The sequence below is a fragment of the Tachypleus tridentatus genome, chromosome 11 (assembly GCF_004210375.1).
Source record: "Tachypleus tridentatus isolate NWPU-2018 chromosome 11, ASM421037v1, whole genome shotgun sequence".
Lineage (NCBI taxonomy): Eukaryota > Metazoa > Arthropoda > Merostomata > Xiphosura > Limulidae > Tachypleus > Tachypleus tridentatus.
The window spans coordinates 52,877,928-52,891,051 of NC_134835.1; the positions used below are offsets into that span (position 1 = coordinate 52,877,928).

Genomic DNA, 13,124 nt, shown 5'->3' on the forward strand with positions numbered 1-13,124 from the left:
ATTAGACTTTAAAAGTAATAAGTGTACACAAATAGTTCTGAACAATTTTTAATTTACAACAAAAAAGTCCTTTGAGTAACAGTTGACTCCCCATCCTATATTTGTTCAAACTTCCAACTTACATCACAAACAAATAATGTGCAACTTAAAACATTAAACTTCAAGGTTATTTCACTGCACTGATACAACCTTTACTTTACTTAAGAAACTTGGGATAGAACAGACTGCAAATAAAATGTGTCAAGCTAATTTAAAAATTATAAAAATATTCATATATGGGTATTATTATAATACATAACATTCATTTAACCCTTCCCTTGTTTTTGGTCATTTACTGGTTTTTACAGATATGCTTATTTGATTACTTACCCAAGTAGGTATGAGTGAAGCACAACCTTCTAGTATTATTGAAAGAGAATGGAATAGAGTTTTAGCAGCTACAAAATCATAGGTATACATTTTCTCATGAGTGAAAGTAACTTATCATTACTCACATGCACTTTGAACATCACATGACGCTCACATAAAGCTCTCTTCTAACCTAATATGTTGGACCAAAACAACTAGTTCCTATTGTCACATTCACTAATATCAGTGAATAACTACTTAACTAATAAACACAACTGTATATCACATATGATACTGAGGTGTTATAGCATTATGTACTGCAAATAACATGTGATTAACAAGATTGGGATAGGGTTAAATTCTCAAACAAAAAAATAGAGACTGATTCAATGCTGGCTTCAGATGGGCAATCCCATATGTGAAATGTCTTCACTTGTGATCAGGTAACCATTTCAGTCATAAAACCTCTACTGGATTTTCTTGAATATATGCTTTTATTTCAGGTTAACTGGTTTCCTCTCACTTGGAAACTCAATCATAATCATTTGGGAAAAAAAAAGTTAAAATAATTTATTATAATGTTTTCAGAGAATTTTTAATCTCTAACATTAATTATTGACATAGGCCACTATGAGTACTTCTATTTCATTCAGTAGTTCTAATTCTTCCTATTATTAATTATAAACAAGAACTTTTACACAAAACAATTGCATTTTCATTTCAGTGTGCAATGTTGTCTAGGCATGAGGTGTATTATGTAATATATTCCACCAGAAGATCTGTCAAAATTTCAACAATAATAATTACTATATAATAATAATTATTATTAATTAAATAGTCTTTAATTATGAGTAACATACATTTACAAAATCTTCTATGATCACTTTGACCTAGGTCATGAGCTAGATATCTTCACTGAGTGTTTTTGCCCTTAACAAAAGAACACCTGATTAGGTTGGGCATACTATTTAAGAAATGTTATTGTTATATATTAAATCTAGCTAATGTTGTTGCTAAACTGTGGTATTTTTAGTACTGATTTAAAATGAACCATAACTGTTCCTTTGAATCTGTTAGAAAGCCTAGAAAACAAATTCATTCGCGATATGATGTATAGCTTCAAATATTAATAAAGGTACAAGAAAAATACTTGAAAAATAAATAAGAAGCATATTACATGAATATTTGTCTTATATTTATAAAACAGATGTATCTTACAAGAAAAAAAAAAGGTATTTTATGTTCATACATGAGGGGTGTAAAAAGATCATAACATATATTATTATAAAAACTAAGTTTAAAGGTGAATAACATATCCATATGGTTAAAATATGAGCATTTTAATTTCTAATTATCACTACAGCTTAATACTTTCTAAATGTAACAATACATCCAAAAGAAAAAAAAGGATGGTTGTGAAACAAGTCAGATGAAAAAAACAAAGAGTCAAAACTCACAGGTGCATACACCTCAAAGAAGAGGTTAACACTAAATGAATTCATCAAAATAATATTCCAAAAGAAAGCAATAACTAATAAGCCACAACTTTAAACAAACCTACATATATGCCTAGTAAATGAAAAAAAAAAAAGTAACTAGCAATGTAAACACAATGTAAGGAAATATAAGGATGTAATATATTTGGTTTTTATAGTGTTCATTTTCTCAGATAAATGGTGATAAAGAACAAATTAAAAAAATAACTGTTTAGATGTCAAATGACAGTTCACTTTAATGAAAGAAACAATTGTATATGCACTATTTGCATTGCACATTCTGCTGCCATGTGTAATTACAATATTTTCCAGAGTACAATATACTATTTTACTCTTAAAACAATGCATGACTTCACCCCTTACTACAGTTTTGGGAAGAACTCTCTAGTTAATAGCATATTTAACAAAATCTTTTCCTCCTGCTTGCTTTTCTGATTAAGTGTGTTGACACTATGACTCCTAGTGTGTCACTGTAACGTTTTTGTAATTGTATAATTTGTCTTGATCCTTCCTAATTAGAAGTTACTTATCTCACATGCTAGTTACAATCAGTCAAGACATTTTTTTATTTAAAATTTATTGGTCTCATCTGTCATACTAAAATATTGCTAATATTAAGTACCATTTCAATTTTTTTTATCATCCCATGTACCCAAGTTTATTTCTGTCCTTGTAAAGAAACATCCTAATGGAGAAACAAAGACAAGACAGTTATCTTGCCAAAGTTAAATTGAAAATTATTGCCTATGCAGAAAGCACCATCAACCATAAAGTGACCCATCATCATGGCAATACAGGAAAAAAGGCATGATGTTGGAGAAAATCGAAGGAAGAACTCAAATAATGCATTGAAACAAAATGTGCCAGTTGAGAAAAGAAACATGCATGGTTGGATCTGGAAGATTAACAAAAAATGGAAATATTTGGTTGCAAGAAATGTGATTCAGTTCAAAAGAGAATCAATTGCAAAAGATAACACAAACAACATTAGAAGTGGAAAGAGTTGATACAGAAGATTTATGAACAGGAGTGACCTAAAATTGAGGCAAAAGACTAAGATACTTGAAAAAATATGCAAGGATCTTGAAGGAAAGATGACAAAATTCCTACAACATGTGATTATTAAAATGGGGATATGGAAGAAACACCTGCTTGGTTCAATACATCACACCACAAACAATTAATAAAAAAAGAGCAAGAGACAGTATTTATCAAGACAACTGGATATGAGAAATTGAGGTTTACAGTGGTGCTTGCATGTTTGACTGATGAAACTATACCAAGAAAGACAATACCTAAAGTAAATTTTCAAATGGTGTTTTTGTGCATGTGTATCCAAAACACTGAATGGACAATATGAAGTTGAGGATATGTAAAGTTTGGAATGACAGGCCAAATGGTTTCTTATGTGGAACTATTTCAGCACATATCTTGTTGATTCTGTTAAACATTACATACATACTGAGAGCAATACAGTTTTGTCTGGTTTTAATAATACCAGGTGTATGACAAGTCATGCCCAACAACACACTGTGTGTGTCTTAAAATTCCTTTCAAAGATAAACTTCATGAGAAGTGGACACTGTGGATACTTGAAGGGGAATATACATTCATTACAATAGGGAAAGCACATGCTGCCAGCATGCCAACGATAGTTGATTTGATCAAGTCATAATGGGAAGAGATCAACACCAATGATATACAAAGATTGTTCAAGAAATGTGGAATCTCCAACAAGTTAAATTGAACAGCTGATAATATGATAAGGCAAGAAGAAAGAGATACTGGTAACAGCAATATTGGTACTACTGATGCTGCAGATGACATTTATGATGACCAAATGAAAATTTTATTCAGTAATTTAAGTGAAAATGAAGCAAGGGGAAAAATTATATGGATTTAGCAAGTGAAATTTGAAACACTATATTGAACAAATAAATAAATTTCTATTTATGTTTACATGATATAGATGTTCTTGTAATGTTTTAAAAGTCACAGTTTTATACCAAAAACGTTAATATCTGTACATACACTAATTTTGTAAACATATTTTTACAATAGATCACTATAACAGTTGGTTTTGTCATTTTTTGTAATGAAAATGAGTTAAACTGTGATAAAAAAAATTTGTAAAGTTGTTTGTGACTTACATTATGCCACAATAAGCTGTCTGTAGCATTTGAACAACACACTAGTTGTTTTGTGACACCAGAGTACAAAGTAGCACAAGTTTAAAATTAGTTCTAAGAATTTCTTTACCAAAGGTAACATCCTAGACTTGCACAACAGTATAGGTTGTCCTAAACACTGAACCTCAAAGAAATTTCCTCAAAAACCCCAGAGTCACCTTATACATGGGATCATTTTATATAACAGAAAGTACATTAACTGAAATAATCATATAATTATATTGTACAAAGTAATGTACGTACTACATTAATAAAATGTATGCGTATAAGCATTTCTGAGAAACTATTACAATTCTAGATGTGGAATAAATGAGAGAAACAAGAACATATAATTAAATATAAAACAATGAAAAGTTTAGCTTCTGATAAAACTGATGGAAGAACTAAAAAATTATACATATTTAAAATACATCATTATAATAAAAATCTAACAATTCTTCCTTTCTACACTGAGCTTAATGCAGAAGCTGGAAATAACCAGTATTCAGATCAATATGTTATCATCCTGCCAGACTTGATAAAACACTTTGAATATAAGACACATTAAATACACTTATAACAAAATTTTAAGTACATAAGAATACAGCTCTCTTACATAATTTCAGCATACATCTGAAGCTTAAATGAAAACACAACAGTTACTCTTAATCTTTCTAGGAAAACAAATTTCAAGTACTCAAACCATTCACACCAGTTTCTATATTTCACTTTTCCTAGTTTTGCTATATTTTGCTAGAAAAATACAAATTTTGCATTAATTTCTGGAAAGAAACCCAACTTAACATACCAGAACAGTTACTTTAAATTTGTCTATTATCATTATCAGAGGGGAACTAATTAAATGCAAAAAAGCTTGCATTTTTCATGTATGTATTAAATATTCACACTTCAGATAGGCTAAAGATGAATAACTTTGTTTTGTACATTATACCTGCAGTCATGCATTAACTTCACACAGTTTTATAACAAACAAATAATCTGAAATTAAAAAACTTCATGGTTACATTTTTACATGGATAAAATCACCTGAACTTCACTTCATCTAAAAATTCTCTCCCACAGCTGTCAAAGATTAATAAGAGCCACTGCCCACACAAACATTATATTTCATCTTAAAGTTTCACCCCTTTTAGAATGTCTTCTCTTAGATGATGAAGTACTTTTACTGTGATGAGAAGTAATGCTACTTGAAGACCCTGGGTGTTTAGATTCATGGCTCTCAAGCAAAATTTCTTCTGTGTAATAGGTCTCAGAGTTTGGTGAAAAAACGAATTTGATATCCACACAACAAAAGAAAAGAGTTGTAATGGGCGCTCACTATGAGAATATAAAAACTATAATGAGTACAATGTATAAATGAAATTCCAAGTTTCTTTAACTCAAAATTTAGTTCTTAGACTGTTTTATTGTATAGAAATTGTGTTTTAGGTAATACTAAGTTAATTTCAAACATTTAGCATCATAAAACATCTTTTATTAAATGTGCTAATTTAAAAATAATTAACAATTTCTTATATATGTATTTCAATTCCATGGCGTCACTAAAGTGGTTACGTTAAACCCATTCTTTACCTGAAAAACACATGGGGTGAAAATTTAATTGTGGCTTCCAGGAGCTAAAATAGATAAGAATATTCAAAACATTTTACTGATTAAGATTCCAATTTATTGTAGGTTAATCACACTTATTAGCTGGTATTCACACAAAGCTTAGTAGCCTGAAATGAATTTTGAATAAGATCTCTTGCTCAAAGACACAACAACTAAGCTTCAAAACTATAATGTTTTATTCAATAAGTAACACAGACCCTCATTAATGTGATTGTATTTAAATAAAATTCGAGGAAAAAAAACAACTGCAAATATCTTTTTCTATTATAATTGGCTTTTTTTTTAAAGTGTGTGTGTTTTCTTATAAGAAAGCCACACTGGGCTATCTTCTGTGCCTACTGAGGGGAATTGAACCCCTAATTCTAGCATTGTAAGTCCCAAGACTCACTGCTGTCATACCAGAGGACCTTTCATAAAGAAAGAGCTGAAAATGAATGTGTTATATGCAAGTTCATTAATAAAAACAAATTACAAATATAAAATTAAAGATAAATAAATACTTTAGCATTTAATGACAAGATTTTCAGTAATTCATGTATGCATCATCAACAAGAATGAGTTTCTAATTTAAGAAAGGCTTCTTTTGTTAAAATAATACCAAACTTCTTAAGTAATATCATAAACAAAATTGAAAAAAAACAAAAAACTTTTGTAACACTTAAAGATTTTAGTTACAAAATTCGTTTATTTGGTTTGTTTTGAATTTCATGCAAAGCTTCGAGGGCTATCTGTGTTAGCTGTCCCTAATTTTGCGGAATAAAACTAGAGGGAAGGCAGCTAGTCATCACCACCCACTGCCAACTCTTGAGCTACTCTTTTACCAATGAATAACTGGATTGATTATCACATTATAACACCCCCATGGCTGAAAGGGCAAGCATGTTTGGTGTGATGGGATTTGAACCCTTATCCACCTGGACACTTTACAAAATTTACTCTTGGAGCTGTGAGTTTTAGATTTGACACACTGTATCAGAGGAACTTTAGTTCATACTACATTAATAATTAAATACAAAACATCATTTGTGGAGTTTTGTTGCTTCTAAGATTTTCAGACCAGTTTTGGCTGATTTACACAACAAAATAACTTTCTGAACCTTCCAAACAATCAAAAGATGTAGGATACTTTAAGAGCTATTACTTTTATATAAATCTTATGCAACAAGATTACTGAAATACACAACGTTTTTAAGGAGTGAACACTGATAAGTACATGTGGTAGTTCAATAATCTAAACAAATGTACAAAAATAACAAAACAAAAATCAAATATTAATACCCATTATTACAGCCCCAGATATTCAAAGCAGGAGAAATGAAATAAATTAATATAAAACATCATAAAAAATGTATAAAACATCATTCTAATATTACTGTTACAAACAGGATGATGTTAATTTATACATCACCACACATTGTTTTAGCACAACTGCTTTCCATTACTTTTAATTCAGTCACATCATTTTGAATATGGGTTTGCTACTAAGTTCTGTTTTTTCGTATCAAGTAATACAAAAACTGGAAAAAGTGTAGCTACATATATATGTCTTTCTAATAAATAGTATTTGTGATGTTATTATAGTTTTTGTACAGTAACTGACAAACAACATAGATCTGTACAAATTAGTTCAAGTTAATTTATCAGAACACACCAAGAATACAAATGCTCAATTGACAGTATCTACTGAAAGGTTTAAACCAATCACTCTCATGTATGATTTTACCAAGTATAGGTTACACAATAAATACTACAGATGTTACCTTACACCAATTACATTCTTTGAAAAATGACATTACGAGCTGACAATGACCTGATGTACACATCTGGAAATTGTACTAGAAAGGCAATGAAGGGTTACATATTACTTAAGGATAATAATTTATTTACTACAGGACACATAATGACTTGTTTTATACATAGAATCACTAATGACATCTCTACATGAAGGTAAATTACCTAGCCACTTAAATTGCATGCATGTTACTTGTTTGTGGGTGGGATGCATTACATAACTGTATGTGGTAATAATTTAATATTTTAAGTACTATATACACCACACCTATTAACAATCTACATCACAAGATTCCAGCTCCTGTGATTTGATGATCTAATCTTCACTTGGGTGACTTGTATATTTTTTAACTATTTTATTTTTAAAATGTTCAGCACAACAACATAAACTAGAGTTAAAAATAAATATTACCATAAAAAGGTCCCTAAATAGGACCACAGTATGACTATTCCCAAAATTTTCAGTCAAAAATAGTCTGCATGTACTCAACTTTCTGCAATTATTATCCTTGGGAAACCTGTAAAAATTGATGCTAAGGCCTTTCTTAAAACTATTTGTAAACGAGATAGAATAACAGATAACAGGCATGTTTACTAAAGCCCTCAACTACCCATTGAAACAACATGGCTCATTAAATTTGCAATGATTTGTAACAGTATGCTCTGTGACTGATGGTATTGTCCTTTATGTACCTATTTAAAATAACAAAATTGTTGAATGCCAACTGGTGAAAATTGTGTTAATACAATAAGAATAATGAAAAACTAGTGAAAAAAAATGTATAGGAAGTAATGTATAAAAAACATTTCCAAGAATTTGTTCTTTAAAGTACAATTAAGAATTTTAACTAAAAAATTTGATTTTTTTTCCCTTTCTGAAAGGTATCAAAGGTTTTATGAAATGCATGAAGAGCACAAGTCTTGAACAGTTTCTATATTTTGATACAGAATAACGATCTACGACTAGAAATGCAGAAATGTTTTTAAAATGTAAACCAACAAAGTAATCCACTTTTACAAAATAATACTTATTCATACATATTTAATAACATACATAACAGTTTTGATGGGATATTAGGAAATTACTGTTTTCAAATTATCATGGATACAAATGTACTTTTTTTCTCACTGCCAAGCATACATTTCAAACTAAGTTCAATACAAATGATAGGGAACTAAATACATATAACATTGAAAATACTGAATGAATCTTACACTTTATAGTATGGAAAGTTTTTTTTTTGTATTTGACTAGAACAAATCTCTCACATATAAATAAGTCTGGTTCTACAATTACAAGTACAGTACTTACCAAGCACCTGTGAGAGGAGTTGCTTCATTACCACTGATTATCAAAAGAGGAAATAATATAGAGAAAACACAGCCACTGAAACAGAAATTCAACTCAGTAATTTTCGTTAAAGGTGATAGCGCTTATCTAAGTATTATTGCAGTGACTAATACAAAAGTGTATTCCAGCTAAACAATACCTGTTACCAAACATGCTACACATGAAATGAGCATATCACTGAAACTTCATAAATAAATATTTAAAACAAACACTTTTCCAAATCCTTTAAAATTTTATTACATTATAAAAGAAATGTCAGCTTCTCAATTAAATGTTTTGATTATTATAATATTCTATATGAACCAAAAGCATTCCAAATAAAGAAACAAAATCATTTATTTCTTTAAGATGTGTAGAAATATTTCAATCTGAAATAGGCATATAAAATTTCCATAGTAAAAATAAAAAACATATATATATACACACACACACACACACACACACACACACACACTAAATATAGTTATTTGTGTAGTTTTTAGATAAATTTTTTAGGTTTGTTTACAATGTTTATTTTCTCAGTGTTCTTTGTTATGTTTGAATAGAGCCTATTTCTTTCATAAATACTAACCTCTATTAAAATTTTAACCCAGGTGAAATTCTAGTTCTTTGCTAAAATAAATGAAGTAGTTAGTTAAATTAACCAATTTATCAACCTTTAGTATATGCATATAACCACAACTCACATCATATCTCCCAAATGACACTGCACTGTATAGTGTCTATCATGATAAGTATATCACATACACACTCAAAATGAGTACACACATACACCATTACTTGCACATACCATAATATTATGATGCACACTCATATTGATGATATATGTACAGGATATCAACACAAATGAAAGATGCATAAAACCATGTCCCCTTGTGTGAAAAAAGTGCATAAACAGTGGAGCAAAGACTTGAAAATATGAATGGGTGCACTAAAAAGTAAAAAAAAGTAGAAATAGGCATGTTGTAAAAGGACTTCCTCAGTACAACATCAGGAGCATGTCATATCAAACATCTGATCCATGCCGCATTCACAAAACTAAGAACTTATAGGTACCTAGAAAAAGAGTATGATTTTTCTACTTTTGCATTTTTTATCCTTGTACTTTAATCCACCTAAACAGCTAATGCACAAAATATGTTTCTCTCTCATGCCTGGCTTATTGTATATAGGACAGAAAGAGTAAATGAAGTAAACACAGATCAGATGTTTGACACACCCGTTGTAAAGTTCTAAGGTTTTTTCCTATTATGTCATGCCCATTCCTACCCAATTTCCTCACTTTTTTGTGCACTCATTCCTACACTTTAAATTTCTTTTCAAAATATTTTTTTCTATTTCTAATAAATATCTTGTAGAACTTCCTATTATTAAGTGGACATATCCCACTTCTCAAATGCTTAAGAATGGTATGCACTGTTTTTAAATCAGCGAACCAAATCCACTCAAATTTGCCAAGTACCTTTCATACAAAGTTTCAACACTGTTTAATTAAAAAATGTATACATTAAGAAACTTTTCTTTTTCATAAACCAATATATGCATATAGAGACACACTAATAAATATATGTTAACCCTTTCCACATAAAGTTGAGTGACTTGACTGATATTGTAATTATTAGTTTCCATACTTCAATATGCTTTGTGCATCTTCACAAAAATTGGCAGTTTTTGGTAAACATAACAAATATTTATACATAAAAATTAGATTAAATTTAATCAACCATTTTTCTAAATATTTTTTCATGAATATATGGAATTAGAATGCTGACTGCTATGAGTGAAAAGGGATTTTCATGTTAACATTGAAAATACTTTTTTTCATCTGAAAATTTTGAAATTTAATTTGGATAACATCTAAAACCTCCTAATACATCAAATTTATTTTTTAGTAAAACTTTATATTTCATCTGTTATTTTCTCTACTCAAACTCTTTATGGAATTTGTCAATTTGACCAACTTTGTAGGTACCATAAAAAATGAAATAAACCTAAATTATCCTTTTTTGTTTCTAAAACGACTGCAGATTCCAACAGTTGGTTGGTTTGGTGTTTTATAACACAAAGCAGCTTGGTTATCTGCTACAAACATCCAGTAAAAAGTTAAAATAAAAGGAAATTAAGGTAAAACAAAAAGTTTAAAAAAACATAAATAGCATTAAAACCAATGTTTACATCCAATCTACAACAGTAAGAGAAAAACTACAGTAATACAAGTTGTAAATGACATTCTGTAGCATAATTGTAATTATTATAACTCACCAGGAAGACTAACAGGTAAATTCAAAAACCACCAACAATCACCTGAAGTTGGCCTTTCCAGTCCTGGTTCTGAGTTATTTGACGTTATGGCCATTTTATAATTTCAAATTGAACGAGATAGACTTTGATTCTTAAAAGGGAATCATATTAAAAAACGTCAAATAAATAAATTAAACAACTTAAATAGCATTAAAAAGATTAATGGTCTTTAAAAAAACTAAAAACATTTCCAAGGTGGACACTGTCTAATGTTATGGATAAACCTTGAGACAAGACATGTTTAAATGGTGCCATCGTTGAGAGCCATAACGACGGCAAGACAGTAAAATGTGGCTTATTGTGACCTGAGTATCACACAGACAACACATTGGTGCATCAGTCCCAGATAAAAGAAACTGTTTATTAAAAAAACTGTGACCAATGCATAGTCTAGTTGGAACAATCTCCTCTTTAATATTTAAGCGATATGGTCCGAGAGTGTGAGATACCTATAGAAAGTATCCCAGGCTCATTTTTGAGCCTTCCATGCCATGTGGCAGGCAGGATTCCACCATGGAAGAGGATATAATGGAAAACGTGTAGAGATTTTAGGAATACATTGAGCAGCTGCTTGTATAATACAGTCAGTTACTGCTGCCACACAGTCATCTAATGATGGCTTACAGACAATGGCAGGATCAAGTTCTGTGAGAGCCAGTGAAAGAGGGCCGGTTTGCCTGATCCAGCTTCCACCGGGGCACGTGGGTAGGATGGCATCGACTATGTCCAGTCTCTCTCAAGATTATAGGAAAATGATCACTGCCTCATGGATTATTGTTAACCCTCCATGAAAAGTGGGAGAATAGTGAAGGGGAGCAAACTGATAGATCAATAGCAGGTACATGAAAATAAATAGAAGAACTAGTATTGAATGAGAAAGATTGTGATCAGAGAGCTTATAGAGCAATCCCTCCTATCAATATCAGCACTTACAAAGAGGGAATGATGTCCATTAAAGTTCCCCAGGATGAAAAAGGGAGATGGCAACTGTTCAATGAGAGCTTCAATGGTTGATCAACCAACAGTGCCACCCCTCCATGCACTTGTCTATCACACAGCCTGTCATTTCTGTACAAAGAAAACCACCAAAAGGTGACTGTATCAGCAAGTTTCACAAATGTCTCTTGTAAGGAAAGACACACAGAATGGTAGAAAGCAATCAGTGTTTTGATGTCATCCAGATTAGAAGATAAACCTCAAAAGTTCCATTGTATCAAGGTGGACATTTTTATTTATGTGCAGGTGAACTGGATGGAAAACCTTTCTGTTTATGACCACATCTTTTTTCTTTACTGTCTTTATTTGAGGGAGGTCTATTAACCTCCACAGATCCTGCCCTGGGTCAATTGGGCAGGTCTTTGCTGTTGGAAGACGATTCCAGTGAATGAGGACGTGAACGAATGATTGTTTTGCATCTTGAGATGGGAGAAGAAGTATCTGAGGAAATGCCTGTATCCAGAACCACAGGAAGTGGATCTTGGAATTTGTTGGAATGTAAGTAAGGGACAGAGATGGGTGTTGAAGTTAATTCATCAACTTTTCTTAACCATGGAGGTCAAAAGACTTTTCATTTGGTTTGAGAATGATTCTTTTGGAAGCACAGAGATCTGTGTGCACTCCCACTGTAGTAGTGGAACGAAGTGCAGCAGCATACATCCGAGATGAAGTGGTGGACAGCAACTTTTAACCCTAAGGGTAAGTAATGTTATGAATGATTTTCAAATGATGCACCTCTTTTTCTTCCACCCATTTAGTGCAAGAATGAAAGTAGGACAGGTGAGAGCCATTGCAATCAATGCAATGAGGGTCTGTTTCACACTCACAGGCATCACGATCCTTGCCACTGCAACCAGCACATGTCAAGGAACCACAACATGATGTCTTCGATTGACCAAACTGCTAACACTGGAAATATCTGAAAAGGTTTGGAATGTATGGCCATACCCTGCAATTAAGATAACCTGCCTTGATGGTGGCAGATGGATGTGGCGATGTAAATGTCAGAACGAGGACAATGGTCGGCATCATAATTCCACC

At 31.2% G+C, this 13,124-nt stretch overlaps 1 protein-coding gene across 2 annotated transcripts in view; it reads right to left on the reverse strand.

The window, feature by feature from the left end:
- Nucleotides 1-1,524: 1,524 nt before the first annotated feature.
- tank (EI24 domain-containing protein tank) overlaps nucleotides 1,525-13,124 on the reverse strand; it is a 49,683-nt gene continuing 38,083 nt past the window's right edge. For both annotated transcript variants that reach the window (XM_076467271.1, XM_076467272.1), the window contains exons 10-11: nucleotides 8,748-8,822; nucleotides 1,525-5,350 (exon numbers count right to left, since the gene is read on the reverse strand). In XM_076467271.1, the coding sequence (XP_076323386.1) occupies nucleotides 5,146-5,350; nucleotides 8,748-8,822 (280 nt within the window). In that variant the 3' untranslated portion in view covers nucleotides 1,525-5,145. The remainder of the gene's footprint in view (nucleotides 5,351-8,747; nucleotides 8,823-13,124) is intronic.